The sequence below is a fragment of the Poecilia formosa genome, unplaced genomic scaffold, assembly GCF_000485575.1.
Source record: "Poecilia formosa unplaced genomic scaffold, Poecilia_formosa-5.1.2 Scaffold36, whole genome shotgun sequence".
NCBI classification, from domain to species: domain Eukaryota; kingdom Metazoa; phylum Chordata; class Actinopteri; order Cyprinodontiformes; family Poeciliidae; genus Poecilia; species Poecilia formosa.
The window spans coordinates 1,943,717-1,964,271 of record NW_006799975.1 but is presented as its reverse complement, the minus strand read 5'-3'; the positions used below and the strand labels follow the sequence as shown (position 1 = coordinate 1,964,271).

Sequence of the window (20,555 nt, the reverse complement as noted above, 5' to 3'; positions counted from 1 at the left end):
TAGCTGCACAGGACTGACATTCTCCTCACACAACCGCAGAGAACGTCTCCAGAGAAAGAGTGCTGCCAGGCACAAAAATGGAGAGCTGGATGGAAGAGAGAGAGAGCAGAGCAAAAAGGTGAGGGAGAGAAGTATGTATGGGGGGAGGAAGGGGAGGAAGAGGTGGCTGAAATGGAAATCATGTTTTCTCCTCTTCTTCTCTCCCAGCTGTTTTGTCCCGGGCGCTTGTGCCTTCACTTCGTGTTCTGCTTTGATGGCTTTCGGCACACTTGACTGTATCGACTGTGGAGTTGGCAAGCACGAGGACAAATCAATTAAGCTTCGACTGATATAGCGTCGGAGTCGCCAAGCCCCCACCCAACCACTAACCCGGCCCACCCCACCAGCATACCCCATTTTCAATGTCGAATAACAGCAATTAAAAACCAACTGTAGCTCATGATGTGACAGTAATGGCTATAATGGATAGTCGTCAAGGTTCACACACCAGATAATGTTGTTGTTTATCTAGATGATTGTTGTTTATTCATAAGCTTGGGAATCCTCAACACCCCGCCTCCCCATTTTGACAGCGCCCCTCACCACCGGTACCCCATGCCAAAACACAAACAGACGTCTGGGATATTGAAAGGTGGCCATCTGTCCAATCAGGGAATCAAGTCAATGAGGAGAACCAGTTTAGGGGCGAGACCTGATCTGGAAGACATTAGCATGTGAATTAGTTTTTGACTCGGTGCCAAAGCCAGCAGCCTAATCGCTGCCAACTAGATGACAGCGTTCCTCTAATCGATGGCTTGATATCTATATGGAGACATATGGAAGGGATCAGGAGCCCGGGCGGCGCCGCTTCATTTTCATCCAGCTTCACACAGAATTTCACAGCTTGTGTTTTTCTTTCTTTTAACTAACAAGCTGCCAACGATGAGGCGAAAAAGAAAAAGGAAAAAAATTGATGCATATGAGGTTTTACTTAAGATGAACCATGGTGTGGAGATAAAGTTTTCCTTGCACACTGTGAAGGCGTGGAAGACCAGAACTGGACTCTCCACAATCTCTTTTTGTCACTTTGTTTCATTACATTTCACTACTTGAAAAGTATCAGTTTGAGTTTCTAAGTTTTATAAAGTGTGATTAAAACGCAAGAACAGTTTTTGTCATTTAATCTTTTGGTTTGTTGGATGAGTTTAAGGAATTGTTTGTGTTTTATGCTCCTTTTGGACACACTTTACTCTCCATTATTTAAAGTCTAGAAGACACACGATGGAATAGTTAACCTATGATTATTATTTAAAGATTAGACCAGATTTTTCTCTGCTGAGAAATGATGAATTCCAATCAGTTCAGTTTTATTTTAGCATGACTCTTCAAATCAAAGTCATGTCAAAGGTTGAACAGGATGAACAGGTTACTAATACACTCAGTTATTTAATCAGATAAAATTCAATCACATTTAGTTCAGTTCAAAAATAAATGCTTTTGGCGACCAACATCTACCCACAGATAAAAAGCAAACTTACACAGATAGACACAGATGTTTGGTTTCCATCCAGCTGATAATGTGTAATGCAAACTGTGCTCTCCAGCTAAACTAGGTTGTTTCTAATATTTTGGAAATGTTGAAAAATTCAGATGCATAAATAGATATGCTTTCGTGGATTTTGAGGAAAACTTTTAAAATGTCGCAAGAAAATGCAAACTACGTGTTTTCATTTGCTAGTTTGGAGAGAATCAACCAGATATTAACGCTACATGTGGCTGACATAAACAAGATCTAGAGGTTGCAAACAGGCATGTAGTACACATCTCAGATAAATGGTGAGAGTCCTCCTCTCCATCCTGGATGTTTGGACTTAGACATTTTTCCATGTTTCATCTCTCTGACGAGGCACAGATCCACCAATGAATGGCTACGTCAGAAATTATTTGGCAAATGAAAATACATTTGCCGAATATTTAAACATTAATGAACTTAAAAGAAACAATATTTAGACAAGTTGTCTCTTGGTGTTTCTTGTTGACTTTAACTGCCATTTCAAGGCGGCAGGCGGACTTTAATTTTCAAGTTAAACCAACTTCAAATGTTTTACAGTGTGGATCCAAATATCCAAAGCCGAACATCTTCGTGGGGAAAAGCTTCCTCTGCTTTTCTGTCACTGCATCGATTTTTATTATTGCAAACGGATTAAAGCAACAAAGACAGGCAGGTGATGGCGAACGTTTCCCTGGTGAAATGCAAAATGAGTTCTATAAAAATTTCTGCACCCAGATGAGCCCTAAGGATCTGAAGCACCGCGCTGCAGAGGAATTAATTTTGCCCTTTTTCAAATTTGATATCAATAATTCTGTTATTCAAGGTCTCCATTTGTCATCTCAGACTCCAATATGATTTCTGTTGGCTTAGATACAGTTCCCCCTCAGGCAGTCGCTAAAATAAAATACCCATTTGACTCTGTGTTACCACTGAGGGGAGATTTCACCTTGTTTCCATCCATCCATCCTCCATCCATCCATCCACCATCCATCCATCCATCCATCCATCCATCCATCCATCCATCCATCCATTGTATATATATATATATATATATATTTCTGTCATCCTGATTCAGCAGTTTCAGTATCAATTAGTTTATAAAAACAGAAAAAGACAAATCACAATGAGCAGCTCAAAATAATGAAAGAATTGCATATTCTTTGTGTAACTGTATTGGGTATGCAGCTGATAAATGAGATCTCTGTGTTGCTGAAGTTAGACTAAGCAGGTTTAGAGATTTGATCTTGGCAGAGAACAGAACATCCTGTCCCAAACGTTTTCAGGATGAAATGCTCAGCAGTTTTTACCAATACAGGGCAGGAAGTATCTGAACCACGTCACGCCACGTCGTCTCTGACAATGACGCGAAGGCCCTGGTGTACTATTACTATAGTTTTTATTGTTTTGTGCTAATTCATTCTTTCTTGGTTTAACTTCTGTATGCTGTTTCTGAAGGAAAGCATCCAGTACGGTTATTGAACTGAGATGTCGTGTTTCCTATTGTACACGTTAAACACATTGCCCTCAACTTTGAGCTAATTTTTCTGTTGCTGCACTTTGTGTTTGGGAATCCGTCACATGACTTTTCTTGGTGTATTTAAAGGGACAGTATCACGTAAAATAGACTATTTTTCAGCTTTACGTCATGTTATAATGTCATCCCCTCATCAAAAACACACTTGGAGTGTTGCCTTGAATTGCTCGTGCATGTTTGAGGAATCCTTCAATCTCCCATGGCAACCATTCAACTGTGCAAAACACCTGGGTGGACCTAGCCCCGCCTTCGAGGACAAAGCTCCTCCTCAGAGCTACAGTTTCTGAGCTGCATTACCCCTGCACCTACCCTCCCTCACTCAGCTCCTGCAGACTAGCCAATCCTTCAATCCTGGTGGAACTGCTCATCAGTTGAGCTCATTATAGGAGATACTTATCAGAACAATTCTGGTAAAAACATAGTTAAAGGGTTAATAGAGGAGCCACATTGTGAAGACTTTCTGAAGGTGGAGTTTTAAAGAAAGAAAAAGGTTTTTTTAAAGAGACAGAGGGCCAATTTCAAAGAGTTAAATTACAAAGTCAAATTTCTTTTAAGTCATATTTGACATATGCGTTTTTATAACAACTGAAGGTAACATAGTTACTTAACTGTGCTATAAAATGACATTATGTGCCTAAAAAATACTTTAACAGCCATCAGCTTGACTTCAGTGAGGCTACCTGATTGGTTAGTTTTGCTCTCCTCCCTGCTGATGTTTGGTTACTGCTCTGCCTCCTTTAACATGGAGGCTGTCAGAACTGAAGGCCTGGCTTCTTGCTGTTGAACAGCCTAGCTAGTAGATAGCCAACAGCCGTTAGCCGGCACCTGCTGTGAGGAGCGTGTGGATGGATTCCAAAAAAGGTTTGATCCCTGTCACACTGAAAATAAAGCAAGAAGGTTCAGTGAAAGTCTGTGATTATTCTAGCATCCAACTTATAGAAATATTGTTGGTAATCCTAACTGACTAACTCAAACAGGGGGGAAAAAATATCTGACTTAATGTCAGAGGGTTAGAAATAAAAGGTTGTTTTCTTGTACTGTGGATGGAAATATGTTGTTTCAGCTGCATTTCTTTATACATGGTAGGAAAAAACCCCCAAAATCAATCAACCCACTGCACCTTGGTTAAATCCAGCTGATTCGTTCTTCGGAGGCAAAATCGTGTAAACTAAGCCTCGTTAATTTAGCTCATTAGGTGAGCAGAAACCTGTTTGATTGGAGGCAGTTGGAGCCCTTCCGCTCTGATGCAGCAGTGGTATTTAACTCACCATATTGGCTGTCTGATGGCTGCACCTCAGGGTCATGTTCTTTGACATGGTTGTTGTCCCAATGCCACCCCTCCACACAAAGAACAACTGCCTTGTTGTTATTTGTGCAACAAGGTAGTTCAAAATACTTTACATGAATAAAACAACAATAAACAACCAAAGCAAAAACAGAGATATTACTTTACATTACAAAATGAGAAGTTGCAGTCGACCACAATTATTAATCTGTTTTCCAGATTAACAACAAATGAGTTGTTCCTTTATTTGTTCTGAGTTGTTCACAGGAATGCCAAACAAATGAGGTTTTAGTTTTGATTTGAGGAAACTCAGTTTTTGAGCAGTTTTGCTGTTTTCTGTAAAATTATTCCAGATTAGAGGAGCGTAAAAACTTAATGTTGCCCCTCCATGTTTGCTTCTGGTTCTGGGGACAGAGAGAAGACTGGAATCAGAAGATGCAATAACTCCATGGCAACCATTCAGCTGTGCAAAACACCTGGCTGGACCTAGCTCCGCCTTCAAGGCACAGCTATTCATCTGAGCTGCAGTTTCCAAGCTTCTGAGCTTCCACCTCACAGAACAGCCCTCACCCACTGAACTCCTTCAAACTAGCCACCAGCAATTAGCAAACACCTGATGGAACTGAACATCTGTTGAGCTCGTTATAGGAGCTACTCTCAGGCAACTCTGGTAAAAATGGTCTTAAAATGTTAGTAGATGAGAGATGTTGTGATGACTTCCTGAAGGTGAAGCTTCAGAAGATTTTAAAGTGACAGAGCCCCAATTTTAAGGTAATAAATTACTAAGTTAAACATCATTTAAGTCACATTTGATATACGTTTTTTTTCTTTTAAACAACTGTAGTTAACATAGTTACTAGATTGTTCAGCTAAATGGCACTATGTGTCTGGACAACATGTAATACTGCCCCTTTAATAAATGAAATCATTAGGTTTTTTTGCATTTACTCTGGTTTTTTTGTCATTTTAGATTTTATCTAACTGCAAAAAAAAAAGAAGAAGAAAAAAAAAAAAGCCTATCCAAAGTAAATCTCTGAGGGGGGAAATACTTTTTCGACAGCCCTGCATTATTGTGACTAATCAGCCAAGAATAATAATAATAATTAAAAAAAAGAACCTACACACCTGCTTGTTGGAGTTTGAAACATCACTTATTTTTCTGAGTCAGTCTCCCTTCATGTGTGTAAGAGTGAGCTTTAACGAGGAGGACTCTTCCTCGAAGAGTGGCGGCCTTTAAATCTGATGGCACAGGTTGAATTGCTGCATCTCCCATTTTGTTTATGAGTAAACGGCTGTTGGTGGCAGAGATTTGAAGCTAATAGCTGCTTTAAATAGCTGCAATTAGAGAGTAGCATGAGATATTTAATCACTCTAGACCAATTAGTCTGTAATCAAGCAGTGTCCAAGAGCGAGCACGTTTTTGTCCTCTACTGTTCCTCTGCAAGCGCCCGCCATATATTTCTCTGTGCGGCGGGAAGAGCAGTGATTAACACGCGGGGATATAGGCCCCCGTGGAACGCAGTAATGTGGAGTTAAATCAGGGAGAGAAGGAGGCGAGACACCGCGGCTAAACCTGTTATTGCAGTTTAACATATGCGGAAGGTTAATTTAAAGCAGAGGCGACGGTGAGCGTCCCCGCTTTATGTGTTTGTGTTAAATTTGCCGAAAGCAGAGGGGCTGGGTGTCTCTGTTTCTGCAAGGAAAACAACTGATATGTTTTTCTTCCTCCCAGCGGCTCCAGGAGAGGAGGAGGCTTAGGGTTAACGAGCGCCTGTGATTTATTCAGAACGCCTTACAGATTTTATATTGTTTTAATATGAAGCAAAGCCAGGAGGAAAACCTGACGGATGCACGCGTTTGAAGCCACAGTGCACATGCTCACACCTGTGCAAACAACTGGCTCCACTGGTGCCCTTGTTGTGTTAGTAATAGTGCTGTGTTCATAATGACATTTCCGATTGACTGGTCATGGGGCCGGCCTGTCTACTCCCTCCGTCCAGGACGGAAAGTCGGCCGACCAGTTTGGTTTGGTTTGGACTCTCTTATCAAACAGGATGTGATGCTTTCCCACGATCTGCAGCAGAGGGGCCCACACACCAGGAAGAGAAAGCAGCAGGTAATCATGTCTGTCAGAATGAAACAAAAAAAACACAAGAATGATGAAGGTTGTGAAGGATTCATGACTTCCTTGTCTTAAGCTCTGTAGAAATCCTGTAGGGAAACTTTGTCAGCATGGAGAGGTTAAAGCAGAACCCTGAGTCTGGGAGCCCAGCAGCCGCCAACAACCGACTCATTTGACTATTTGTTTTACGGAAGGCTTACTTCACGGTTGAGCCACTCATAAGCTGGCTGTATGGACTTAAAGGCAATCAGTTTGCGTTATTTGAATCCTCACAATGTCTGAAAAAGTCTTCAATTTGTGTCTAAAAATTAAGGCTTTAAAATGTCATATTTTTTTAAATGTAACTTGGCTTGAAATATATCAATCAAATGTTTTTTTTTCATGGCAGGACTACTTCATGTTTTTTCTTGTGGGACTTTTCTGTCAGGCAAAAGTTTGAGTTGCAACGATATTGGAAACAGCAAAAGTCATTTATGTTAATATGCTTGATTAATATAGCAGCTTAATTAGATAAAATTTACTGTAAACATCTGAGAAATAAAATACACAAAATGAAACTTCTACAGGTATGATGGATTTATATGAAATCTGCTGAGTAAGAAGAATGTGACGTGACATCGATGTGCGCTTGCGCATTACGTAAGGTATGCGCATGCGCACAACTGACAGATAGTCAAAACACCTGTTATTGACGTCAGTCTGTGACGATTGAATCGGGCTTTGACTTTGCCAGCCGAAGATCACGTGATCAGCTGAGCCAATCACCTGCCTCTGATTGGTTTCATTTACATACAGATCTGCCCTCCAGGACGTACAGCTCCACCGCAGCAGGGGCAGCTCCTCCTCCTCCACCCCACAGAGCGCCAGTTTCCTACCTTACGCCTCCTGCGGGAAGGCGTAAAACGTAAAAGGGCCTACATTCAAATACTGTATGGCAATAGGACTGTGACGTCACCTGCACCTGATTGGCTCAACTGGTCACGTGATTCTCGGTTTTCAAAGTCAAAGCCCGAATCATACGTCACAGATTGACGTCAATGACCGGCTGAAGCAGAGTCCTTGAATGTAGGCCCTCTGCGATAATTTGGTCACTAAATTTTCTTTTATTTTCGTCTTGCAGGCTGACGTTTGTAAGAACGAACCAGTTAGACTGGACAGAGGATAGAAGAGGTTATTCTTTCTGTCTTCTACCTCTCTCTCTGTCTGTCCCTCTATCGTTTTAGATGGAGGTTTTAGCATAGACTGAAGATGAGGGTTCGTTCACAAGTGTTGCCACGTGAGACTAAAAAGAAAAGTTTTAGTGCCAGGGCTTTTTTATAAGACTTTGTCTTGAAAGCCCCGTACCTTAAGCCCCCTGTGGGAAGGCGCCTCCTGCGGGAAGGCGTAAGGTATGGGGCTTTAAAGGCCAAGTATTTAAAACGGCCTCGGTACTAATACTTTTCTTTTTTGTCTCACGTGGCAACACTTGTGAACGAACCCTCGTCTTCAGTCTATTCTAAAACCTATATCTAAAAAGATAGAGGGATAGATGGAGAGAGAGGTAAAAGACAGAAAGGATAACCTATTCTACCCTCTACTATCCGGTCTAACAGGTTCGTTCTTACAAACATCAGCTTGCAAGACAAAAATGAAAAAGGTTTAGTTTGAATCTACATTAAAAGCAGACTCTGCTCATAAAAGCATACCTTGTGTTAATGCACATGCGCACATCGATGTTAGGGTTAGGGATGACGGATTTCTTATAAATCCGTCATACCTGTAGAAGTTTCATTTTGTGTTTTTTATTTCTCAGAAGTTTACAGTAAATTTTATTTAATTAAGTTGCTATATTAATCAAACATATTAACATAAATTACTTTTGCTGTCAAAAAATAAAAATAAAAACATTTTATTGTTGTCTAACTTGATGTGGTTGAGGCTACTGGTAGCTAGCTACTATAATATGCCCTTGCTAGCTGGACAGCTAGCTAGCTTTTTTGCATCCATCATGGGTAAGTGACAATGTATCGCCTGTCTCTTTGCCACTGGCTCACTTCTGTTTCCATTCCTTACAAGGCCAGGTTAAAAATGTTTAAACTCACCACTCTCTGTAGAGAGCCATGTTGTGTGAACAGCACAAAGCTGCTGGAAAAGCCACAATTAGAGCTCAGAAGTTTCACTATTTTTGCAAAGGTTGTTTGTAATGCAGCAGGATCCACCAACCGTCCCCGATATCTACGCTTATCTCGGTCTTGAATTTCATTCAAGTTTGCATTAAAAAGGTCTTTAGAAGTATTACATTTGACTTGCTGAAACCCTGATTTATTACGTAAGTACATCAAGAGTCTTTGAAGGCAAAAGCTGTAAAAAAATTGTGCAGATTAGATTATTTCATGGACTTACGTTTCTGCTCTTGAAAACATTCCAGTCAGGATGAAAGAACAGGTTTAATTAGCATTGCTTAGATCCAGAGGCCAACTTATGGAAAATTGTCAGATACATGTTTAATTTTTTTGTTTTTGCCAACAGGGTGTATGGATGAAATGTGACCCTCAGCTCAGATACAAACAGGAATGATTAAAACTCCATCAGCAAATACAATTACTGAAGACGAAGAGTGTGAGGAGGCTTGCTCACAAAAATACAAATAGCCCAACATGGAGGGAGTTCAACTGGAAAACCAAGATGAGATTTTTTAGGACACCTTCAGTTCAATCTTAAGAGTGACTAAACTAAAGCTGATTCATGTTGCCTGGTTTTAAAATATACAATACTCCACATTTTTTTATAGTTGCGATGACAATGATAGCATGCTGTTGTCTTAAGGCACGGCCTCCCACATGTCTTCAATGGCAGGAAGGTTTAAAAAAAATGAATGCGGAGCTTCATCTGACAGGAGATTTGTTTATGGACTTTATTGACGTTATTACTGGCCATCTTCATTTGATATATTGATATTTTTTTATTTACCACTTATTTTTGAAATGTGGCACAGCATTGTAGAAGGTTTACAACTACAAATTTCAGTTTGGCAGAAAACTGTTTTTGAATGCAGAACTTGCAGAATCTCTATTTGCTCTTACTGCATTCTGTTGTAAATTAGAACTGATTTATCAAACTTTCACCTCATATGTTTGCACACAAAGCTTAATTAATTATTTAAAAAGGAAATTCATTCAAATATAATAAAAATAATTTGTATACTGAAATATTTAATAATTTGTGGATTTTTATTTTTGCAGGATCATCTGCTGCCCTGGTCGCTGTAAGCAGTGATTTCTTTTGCTTTGCCTCGGGCCGGCTCGGTCTGCATGAACTCGTTGAGTATCTCCTGTCCTGTTTCCCCTTTAACTCTTTCAGAAACGTGTTTTTTCCGAACAACATGGAGGACAATATGCAGAGTTCCTCTTCAGAGTGGCATGTCATTCCGAGTCGGTCTGTGAGAAACATGCTCTACTTAAAAACGAAGCGCAGCCTCAGCTCAGGTGACCGTCAGCCGGCTCCATTAGATGAGGCGTTTCCTGTGGAAATGCATTGGTGATGCAGTCAGTTTGAACTGCCGGGCCTCAGTGAGAACCACAATATCTTTAATCATATCAGGAAGGTCCAACTGTCAAGCTGGCCACCTGTGCTTTAACACACTTTTTTAACCTTTTATCACTCACACACACACAGACAGCCACACACTCACATTTCACATCCCAAGGACAGTGCTTGTCAAGGGCATCAAGGCCAGGTTCTCTTACTGTGGGCTGTAAACACACAGGCGCGCGCACACACACACACACACACACACACACACACACACACACACACACACACACACACACACAGGTGGCCTTCTATTTCTTTTTTTTGCAGAGGTTTCTGAAAGGTGGCTGGAGCTCCCACAGAGCGACTCAGTCACCAAGCCTGTTGGTGTCAAGCAGCCTCTTTAACCCCCATCGGCCATGTTGACGTGGTGAAGCGAGGCAGGAAAGTCCTGCAGCTCGATGGGAGAGGAAAAGAGATCGTCTGTAACGTAACTAAACGACGCCAGATAGAGAAAAGGTAGAAAGGAGTTACTGGAACCTTCCTCACTCCTTTTTCCAGATGGGTGAAAACATGAACACTCACCAGCCTTAAAATTCACTCAATTTTATACCCAAAATACAGCAAAAAAAAAAAAAAAATCCATCTGATTCCAACTATAAACACATGCTGTCACGTTTTAAATTTTAAAACCTCAGCGGGCATCCTGTTGCCTCCTTTCTGTTTAATTAAAGCAGTTATCACCTTTTCTCTTTACTTGTTCTGTTCACGTTGCTTTCAGTCTTCCTCACTGGCAAGGGTCCACCGCTCTGAAACCACTCAGCACTAATCTGCCCGTGTCTTAGGTTAACTCAGAACAATTTAGGCAAAAATATTTGCAGAAAGTCAGATAAAATTCCAATTGGCTCCTTGCTTCACTCGGCCTGATTCGGTTTCTTTTCCACTTGTATCAGATTTCTCCACATAAAATGTGTTTAAAGAGACCATTTAAAGTCTCAGCAGTTCACAATGTTCTTTTCTGTGAAATAAAACTGAGCCTCTAGCAGCATTGATTTCATCTCCATCTTAATTTTGCAGTGTCATTGCCAAGACCAGCTATTTTACCAGGCTTTGCATATTACCCCTTTAATAAACTATTAAAGATTTAAAGAAAACAAAACGGTTGCTCCCAGCAGCAGAAACATTACATTTGACACTAAAGATTTAAGATGATCTAACTTTAGGAGCACTGTTGCTAAAAAATATTGTATTTCTAATATTAATGTTACCAATAACATGTTCATAGCTGTTCATTGTGAACATTTGTACTTTTATCTTGATTCTGACACTTAGAGTTAAGACAAAATATAGAACATACATCTGCTACATTTTACAGACATTATTCTGCAGTGCATAGAGGACAAGATGACTTTATCATAGTCAAGCTAGCTTGCTCGCTAGCAGGCCGCTTATATGTTCCAATTTGCAATCCATATTAAAGTGTAACTATAATATGAGTTTTGGTTTTCACACCCTGACTGTCTTTTTCTCAAGCAGTAATATTTCCAAAAATACAAATGTGTTCTCCTTGAAGCTTATCAGCCAGCTGACTGGGAACAACAGGCGGGGGAGGGGCAACAATACAGCTGCATATCTCATTAAAAGCAGGTTTAACCTTTAACAACCAAGAAGTGAACACTTTACCTGGACTTATATATTTCATTCTGTGACGGATTGTTTTTGCTGTTTTTCCATAATAACGTCAGCTTTCGGTATGTGATGCTTACTTTAAGCTAACCACTGTTAGTTTAAAAAAAATGGACGTTGAATTGTGTAAACATTCAATATTTAAGTCCTTTTGACAGAGAAACTCTGAAACCCTTCTGCACCCTCATGCCCAGTTAGAAGCTGCTCAGTAAATGCGGTACTGTGTGAATCCTGGTGAGAAGGAATTTAAGGAAGGGTCGGAAAACAAAAAGGCTGGATTTCTGGATCCTGTAAAGCAAGTTTCAAAGATCACATTAGAGCAACATGTTGACCTAAGGACTTTACCCTGCCTTTCTCTCAGTGAACGCCAGATTATAGGACAAAAGTATGACACGACACAGTTCTTCTGGGAAATTTTAATTGTTGCGACAACTCCTCACAAGCCAGTGGTCAAGTCCAACAGTGCAGTAGACCAAAATGTACAAGTGCCCTCTTGCACTGGCAGGAGGGTGGTGAGGTAAATTCAGTGCTGAACGTCATTAAAAGTTAAAAGTTTTTTCCTCCCCTCGTTTAAAGGCCGCCGACAGAACAATCACTTCAGGTCAACGTAGACACGTCGCCTGTTTGTTAAAGTATTCCACCAATTTATAACCAAAAGCTTAATGATTTCCTCAAGTAAATCATTTACTGCTTAAGGAGAAACTCAAGAGACGGTGAGCTGCAGGTTTTTTTTTTTTTTTGTTTGTTTTGTTTTCCTCTTGGAAGTGCTCTTAGGTTTTATTTTAGCATCTGAACAAAATCAAATCAAGACAATAAAAAGACTTGAGGAGAAAAGTTGATGGAGGATGCAGGGGGTGGGGGGGGGCTGCTTCAGTGCACATTCAGCATGATGAGCCTGACATGCTACATTTCAAACTATTTCAAACACTGCAAAGAGTTTAATGATATCATCATGTGAGGACATAACCGGCAGAGCATAAAACACGTTCATTCACTAAGAGTGGAAACACAATATTTACAGAACTGCAAAAAAACAAAACAACAACAACCAAAGAAACAAACAAACAAAAAAAAACAACGGTTTTCAATAAAAAATATCTTATAATAATTACAATAATCTATTTACTCATATAAGTCCTTCCACATACCTTAATAGAACATTTGTGTCTCTGTATTTACAAGCTTAATTGTCTCGAATCAGAATCGTTCTTTACAATATCAAACATGTTTAAGGTACCAGGGACCGGCGCCCCTTTTCAAAACACAAGTCATCTATTTTAAACAATAGATGTGAGGAACGTGTACAATGATTTTCATTTTTCTTCTTTTCTTTCTTTTTTCGCAGTTTAGTAAAGCTTTGAACTGGAGTCGCTCGGACACAATTCACAATCTGTCGCTCTGTGAATCGGTTTCTGACAAGGAAAAGAAAGAAAAAACCTCGAAGATGGGAAGTCGATGCTTTCACACGTTAAGAACTTAAAAAAAAAAAAAACAGCATGAAAACTAAAAAGAGAGAACTTGAAGGAGATGAGTCCATTTTTTCCCTTTTTCAGAATCAACATTATGAAGGAAAAAAAAGCTGATTTGAAAAAAAAAACCAAAAGATTTTATTCGGGTTTATTTCCCTCTCAGCGGGTGTGTGTGTGTGTGTGCGTGTGTGTGTGTGTTTTTTTTTGCCCCCCTCTTGTGACACTGTGCCTCCAGTTGGGTGTGTGAGTCCCTGGCGAAGCTTTGCTGACTTTTGGAGCGGCTCTGCGCTGCCTGCACACCTGTGGAGGGGATGAATAGAGGCAGAGGGAAGGGAGGGTGAGCTGCACAACTCCAGACTGACTGGCGCCAGCGACAAAACAGAGGCCATGCTTGATCAACAACCCAAAACAAACCAGGTCAAACAGCAACCAGGCCGGCCCGATTCAAACACACACACACGCACACACACACACACACACACACACATGTTCTAGTCCTACCCAGGTGTGTGTTAAGAAATAATAATAAAAAAAACACCTCCAAAGCTAGAACTGCGAGCTGAGATTGAGAAAAACAGCGGGCAGAGTGAGAGAGAGAGAAAGTGTGTGTTTGTGTGACAGACAGAGGATGAAAGAGAGGGCGAGCAGAGGCTTTAACCCGCGGTTCTCCTCAGATTGCTACATGGGTGACAGTTATTGCGCAAAGCACAGCTGCCTCTGAGGCTGGTGCCAACTGCGTGTTTAACAATTATTATTTTTACCTGACGTCTCCTGGCTTCACTGCTTTACACCATTCACACACCACACACGCACACACACACACGCACACACACACACAGAGCCCACTAATGCTGCTGATTCATTAGGCCTTGGTTTGGATTTGTTTTACTATTATTATTTACAGAATCCCAAAGAACTAAACTGAACCCTTTTAAATATTTTTTTATACACCTCCATTAAAATTTGAGAGAGTACATTGAGGCCTGGAAGGTGTGTGATAACTGTTGTGCATGTAGATGACATTTCTCGCTGTTTATATGTATTGTATGTGTATTTATTGTCTGCTTCTGTGTATAATATGTAATATTCACCCTTGAGTTCATGACAGATTTCCCCTTAAGGGGACAATAAATATATTCAATTATGTTCTATATTTCAAATGTTTTGTGTAAAACAAACTAAAATCAATTTCCTTAAAAGAAGAAAAAAAAAACACACACATTTTGATCTAATATTATTTAAGTCCACTTACCAAATGCAGCATTGATGTCTCAGCGGCATAAAACTGAGTCCTCTGGTTTTTTCACTATTGATGTTCTCTGGCAAAAACAGTGAGGAGGAAAAAAAAAGAAAGAAGGGGATGTAAAACAAAGAATCTCTCAGAATAAGAGTAAAAATAAAATAACAGGCCTAAACCAAGCAAAACCCCTCATGATATTCAGTTGAGTCTGGTATTAACCAGCTATCTGTGCTGTAATAAATTCTCCTCCAGCCTATTGAATGACAAATTGGCCCTATTGTGCGCAGTGGAGTGGACTGCAGGCTGAGGCACTTCACCAATCCCGGGATAAGGTGGGCCTCTGACACGCCGTCATTATCATGCAAATCATAAAAGCCCCGCAATCAAGTGTGCAATCTTGAGCCCACGTTTTTTCTTTTCTTTTTTAAATTTATTTATTTGTTTGTGTTTTTTTTCTGCTCATATTTTTAAGGCTTTCATAACTAGACGCTATAATTTGTTCTCCTCTCTTCCTGTTTGTTTCTGCAGTGCTGGAAGGACAATGACATCTAACGGTATATGACGCGCTTTGTCTGAGGCTGACGGATCCCCCCCACCACCACCACCACCACCCCCACCTCTCCCCTCCATCGTCCCACCTCTCCCCCTCCCCACCACGGCCCACAGCTTACCTGGTGGTGGTCGATGTTGAGCACCGTCAGCGGCGTCCTGTTGGGGTTGGAGGCTGCCGGCGGGCAGGTCCGCTGAGGCGGTTGCTTCTGCAGGGAAGGGTGCGTCTCCAGAGCCAGCTGCAGGTCCAGGATGTAGTCTATGACATGCTGGAGGATCTCCACTTTACTCACTTTCTTGTCCTGCGGAATGGTGGGCACCAGGCGCTTCAGGCGGCTGTAGCAGTCGTTCATGTCGTACTGCAAGCAGAACAGGTCCTCCTCTTCCATCCGGCACCGGGCGATGTTCAGGCTCTGCTTCGACAGATAGTGCAGGGAGAGCTGGCTGCTGCTGCCGCCGCCGCTGGAGGAGGAGGATGAAGAGGAGGAGGAGGAGGAGGAAGAGGAGGAGGAGTCCTGGGGGTGGACTGGAGTAACAGCCTTCATCTTAAATAACCCGACGGCTCTCGCGCGGAGGCAGCGGCGATAATGAAACAATAAGAACCCGAGCAGGAGCCGCTTCTGACACGGCAGCGACGACAACGAGAAGCTGCAGAAGACCGAAAAGGTGAAGCGAACCCAAAAGGCGAAATTCTGGTCTGTCAACACATCCCGCGAAGCCCTCCGGTTCCTCTCACTTCAGCAGGCGCGCAATGAGCGCAGTGAATAGACTTGGTTCATTTATAGAGGAGAGGGGAGGCGCCAAGGCGAGCAGGCTGACAGATCAGGGAGAGGAGCTGGTCAATCACTGGCAGCCCGCTGCCCACCGACCCGACGGCGGAGCCGAGAAAAAGGCGTGTCTCTCTCTCTCTCTCTCTCTCTCTCTCTCTCTCTCTCTATGCGCGCGATGCGGTGGGCTACCTAGACGCTGGAAGTGTGTGTGTGTGTGTGTGTGTGTGTGTGTGTGTGTGTGTGTGTGTGTGTGTGTGTGCAAGAGAGAGAGAGAGAGAGAGAGAGAGAGAGAAATGGAAAGGGAGACAGAAAACAAACCGATCCGACGGAGGAGAGAGGAATGCGGCTGTTCCAACAGCGCTCTATAGATTATAGGATAGAGTGTAAAGAAACGTGGAGCTTCGTGTGTCTGTCCGGAGGAATCCTGCAGCGCATCGGATGTGTTCACACTTCCACACCGACGGGATTCAGATCAGCAGCTTTTTAGTGCCCGGACTTATTGATGCGTAATTACGCACAGCCACGTTCGCATTGATCACTGCGACAATGAAACACCTGCACGACCAGAAAGGCCGGGTTGGGTCAAGTTAGCAAATGTCTGTCAAGACTAAAAATTACAAATTAAAAAGAGTAAAATAAACGTTACATTTGCGGCTTGCTTTCATAAAAGTTATCTCGAATTTCTTCACCATAAAGTTTTCGGCTATCATAGTGCCAGATTTACTCCATTTTGCTCAGGTATATCATTCTGATGGAATTTTTATTTTTATTTTTTGCATGTTTGACTTGGATTTAATATTAAGTATTTGAAAATGAAAAATTCTTGACGTCTTCATTGACTTTATATAAAACAATTTAAAATGAAATCAAACAAAAATGAAGTTTTAAATCGTCCACTGTCTCTCCTCCATCTCTTGTTCCTCCAACATTCCTCCGGCTCTCTGCTCCCTCCCTCAGCCGCTCACTGAGGGCCCCGCGGGCCAGACTGCCTGGCGCCACGCAGCAAGCTTCATCAACCATTCACACCAAACTTTTCCTTCTTCCTTTCCTTCTATCTCCCTTCATCTCTTTCTCTTTCCTCCTTTCCTTCATTTTTCCCCGTCAGGCCACAGTGCAGTAAAGATGGCACCAACCTCAGCGTCCCTTCCAGGTTTAAATAGGATCCACCACATTCGCTGCTGTCATGAGAAGTGAAAGGCCTAAATGGCTTTAAATTGGAACTTTATTATTATAATTTTTTTCAGCCTTTTCTCCTATGTCTTCTTCTGACTGTCGCTGTTTTACGGTTGCCATGAAAAGTCGCTGCTCTGCTCAGCCGTGTGTGTTTGTTTCAAGGAGAACTTCAGAGTAATCAGTGATATGAATGGGTGATGCTGCCTTCCACCGGTAGCGTGTTGCTCTGACTGTGCAGCAGGAGGATGATGGTGGCAGGCTGAGAGGAAGAACAGTGGAGTAGATCTGTGGCGGTGATTCACTCAGAACGTTTGTCTCCGAGCAATAATGGTGATAAAACATCAGATGATAAAACATTAGATTCTTCTTGTGATTTTTAGAATGCTACAGCTAACGGGGTTGTTTCCCCTTTTTGTGAACTGATTGATTCATGTGGTTAGTTGTTTTTTTTTTCTAACAAAGATAACCCCTTTGCTCTCTCCTGCTGAAGATGAAATGTTCTGTGTTGGTTTGTTTGAATCTCAGAACTGTTCCAGGGTCCATGCAGCTCCATGGAGAATCTTTGACATGCAGCCACATGAGCTTCACTTGTTTTCTCCCTCTTTAGCTCAGGCTGTCAGCCTGGACGCAGAGCACCATGAGCTTCTTGACTGCTTTTCTGATTAACGCGCTCCTTGCCAGTCCTTCAGTTTACAGTCCAGGTATGTTTCAGTTTTTGAAGATGGATTAAATGCTCTGTGTGAAATGCTTGTTTGAAAACCTAACCCTGCCCCCTGACCTCTCTGCTGTCTATGTTCTTTGGTCTTCATGATGCTGTTGTTTTACTAAATGTTCTCTAACAAACCTCACATGCCAACAGAAAAACTTTTTTTTGTTACATCCAGATATATTAGTACATCCAGGAAGTAGTCTGCATCCCGTGCACTAGGTTTCATTTGGTGCTTCAGAGTAAAAGGTGGCTGGATAAAAGTACTCTTTATTTGTGTCAAGTGGTAAAAACCCCATGGATCATTTCCCTGACACGTAACAAGTATTTGCCAAATGTGTATTGGATCAATTTTAAAACATTGCATGGTGATGACCGACGTCGTCATATGATCATAAGCACGAGCTACAGCAACGGCCTTTTGTGGAGCATTGACTGTAGAGAAGTCTGTTAGGATATGGAGTCAGAGTTAAGAGTGTTGGGACTGTGATTGTGACTTCTTTCATCATTTCATTATCATGATGTTTTAAGCCATGGTTTACGTCCAGTCTGTCTTCTTGTAGTGCAGATGTTTGATGCGTGTCTCACATCAACAATGTAAAAGTGAGATAAAATGCGATATGACTGTTCAGACCGCAGGAGCCTTGAAAATAATCGGATACGTATCTGATTTAGTACCACATGTGGAAGTGGCACAGATCAGCTTTTTTGTTGCTGTTGTTTTTTAGGCGAAAAGATCAGATCAGACTGCCGTGAAAAAGTCAGATACGGGTCATATATGGAGAAAAATAATTTGACATGGGTGACATCCCTCCGTTGTGTGAACGTAGTCACCATCCTGACATCCTCACAGATTTGACTGAAGCTGCTTCTGTCTGGCAGCCTCTATTAGAAAAACACTGGAAAAAAATGTAATAGATTATCAAAACAAGAGAACAGCTGACAAGAGGGAGTTTTGTTGTGCCTCGTAGAAACCAGACCTTAGAGGAACCTTATTTGCTACATTTGGTGGCATTTTCAAGGTTGATCACAGCCAACCTTGTTGGAAGCACCTTGCTGTGACCTCTGTGTGGTACTTTGACCCTTTGTGCTCAGTAACCTTCTTATATTCTACTCTTGCTTGTTTTAGCCGTGTCCTCTGTCACAGGTCTGTGAACCATCCAAAGTTTACCACAAGGAAAAATTCGGAGCTGCTCAGAACAAAGATATTAATCTTGCGTTTAGCTTTCTTCTTTTTTTTCTTTGCTCGTGTTCTGTTGCGTTTGCCCTGCTGCTCTTCCTCTCTGTTTACTTCTCTAAACGGGGTTTGTTCCGACCCCACTTCCCCAAAGGCTTCAGTCGCAGTGACATGGGACTCAGGCCTGGTAACCAGAGCCTCATTAGCTTAGCAGACAGGTGATAACCTGATAGGTGAAGCTTTCTTTGTTGTGGCTACACCAGCTGGAGGCAACAAACAGACTTTGAAACACAGCCGGCTCCTCTGAGCACGCCTGGGCCAGAAAGTCAGCCGAAGAGAAGTAAGTGTTGCATGAGGCAGAATTTCATCAGGATCCTCTTGTGGTGTGCCTTTAATGCAGCAACTATGAGCAAAGTGGAAATTGCATGATGCTCACATCTGTGTGAGAGGTTTTCCTGGGTGGTGACATTTCCACACTTTCAGGAGAGCTAGCACCTCTCAGTCTCATGTGACACCATGACAGTAACATCAGATCATGCTGGATGCTCTTTTCATGGGTGAACACCATTCAGACAGCAGGATTAGTTGGTATTAAAATGAGAAGTGAACGCTTTCTGAAGGAGTTTTTGACTGAAGCGTTAACATCGAATTGACTCTGAAGTATCGTTTTGTGCAAATCAATAAATCAAAAGTGAAACCTGGCTGAAACGCAGTTAGTGTTACTAACTGCGTTTCCATCACAAATGTTTGCTAATCTTTGTCTGAATTCTGCTAATGAAAAAAAAAACACAATTCTGATATTGTGGCAACTTATTCAGGCATTGGAGTGACAGGTCTACTTGGGAGTGACTCCGCATGCAGCGTTTTGTTACTGTTTACTTTAATAAAGCGTCTGTCCAACAGGGAGCTGCTTCGCAGGTGCTGAGGAGGAATTGCACAAATAAAAATGTGAATTTTTGTATTCTGGCATTTTGTTTGAGGCGACCGGTCTCTGTGAAGAAGCATGGGCGTGATGGGTTGTGTTGGATTGCTGTTGTGGTCCATCTTGCTGACTACTAACACCTCACAGTAATGAGGTGTTACTGTGTTGAAAGTGATGTCAAAGTGGCTGTTCTGAGTGGAATCAAATCTGAGCCGATTTGATGCAAGTCGGATTCAGGACCACATGTGGAAGTGGCTCAAATCTGACTGAAAAGAATCAGATATGGTCCTCATCTTCATACTTATTCTAAAAAGCCTGACCTGGGAACTTGACCCCCCTGAAAACAAAAATCAGATGTTGACTTTATCTGACTGCAGTGTGGATGTAGCCAAAGCATCAAAGTTGAAATTGATGAATTTTCTCAACCGAGTTGATTAGATTTACCTTGTTACAATCAGTTTTGTTCTAACAGAACTTACACACACATGTTAAAGATAAAGTTCTATCCTGTTTGAAATCCTGTGGTGCAGATCTAAACAAACGTCACCACTATTAGCGTCTCATTGCTTTGGGTGTTGATGACATCCAGTAGTCATGTTGTACCTGACTCATATCTGATCCAGTGTCATGTCTGCCACTGACGGCTTTGTCTGCGTGGACGATTTTGCTGTACAACATAATATCTTTTCAGAAGTGAACAAACTGGTCGTCTGGATGTGGTTTTGGTGGGAAAGAACCGTCTCTCCAGCTTCCATCAGCAGCTGACACAGTTTAACCGGTAGCCTGTAAATAATCCCCAACAGCTGGTCTGTCTGGTTTGTGATGAGTGGTGACACAGGTTGTTTTTATTTTTTTCATATATATATATATATATATATATA

The 20,555-nt window shown here is 41.7% G+C and overlaps 1 protein-coding gene across 1 annotated transcript; it reads right to left on the bottom strand.

The window, feature by feature from the left end:
- Positions 1-12,069: 12,069 nt before the first annotated feature.
- Positions 12,070-15,798, bottom strand: id4 (inhibitor of DNA binding 4). Its single transcript, XM_007550460.2, has 3 exons — positions 15,049-15,798; positions 14,390-14,456; positions 12,070-13,437 (listed from the first exon to the last, which is right to left on the bottom strand). The coding sequence occupies exons 1-2, from the start codon at positions 15,469-15,471 to the stop codon at positions 14,409-14,411; spliced, it is 471 nt and encodes a 156-aa protein (XP_007550522.1). The 5' UTR covers positions 15,472-15,798; the 3' UTR covers positions 12,070-13,437; positions 14,390-14,408.
- Positions 15,799-20,555: the final 4,757 nt, after the last annotated feature.

Excerpts from the sequence above, each read along its gene's own strand:
- id4 (XM_007550460.2), bottom strand. The coding sequence starts at position 15,471 with ATGAAGGCTGTTACTCCAGTCCACCCCCAGGACTCCTCCTCCTCTTCC. Across the intron at positions 14,457-15,048 it reads TCAACATCGACCACCACCAG|AGAACATCAATAGTGAAAAA; the intron begins GTAAGCTGTGGG and ends TGTTTTTGCCAG.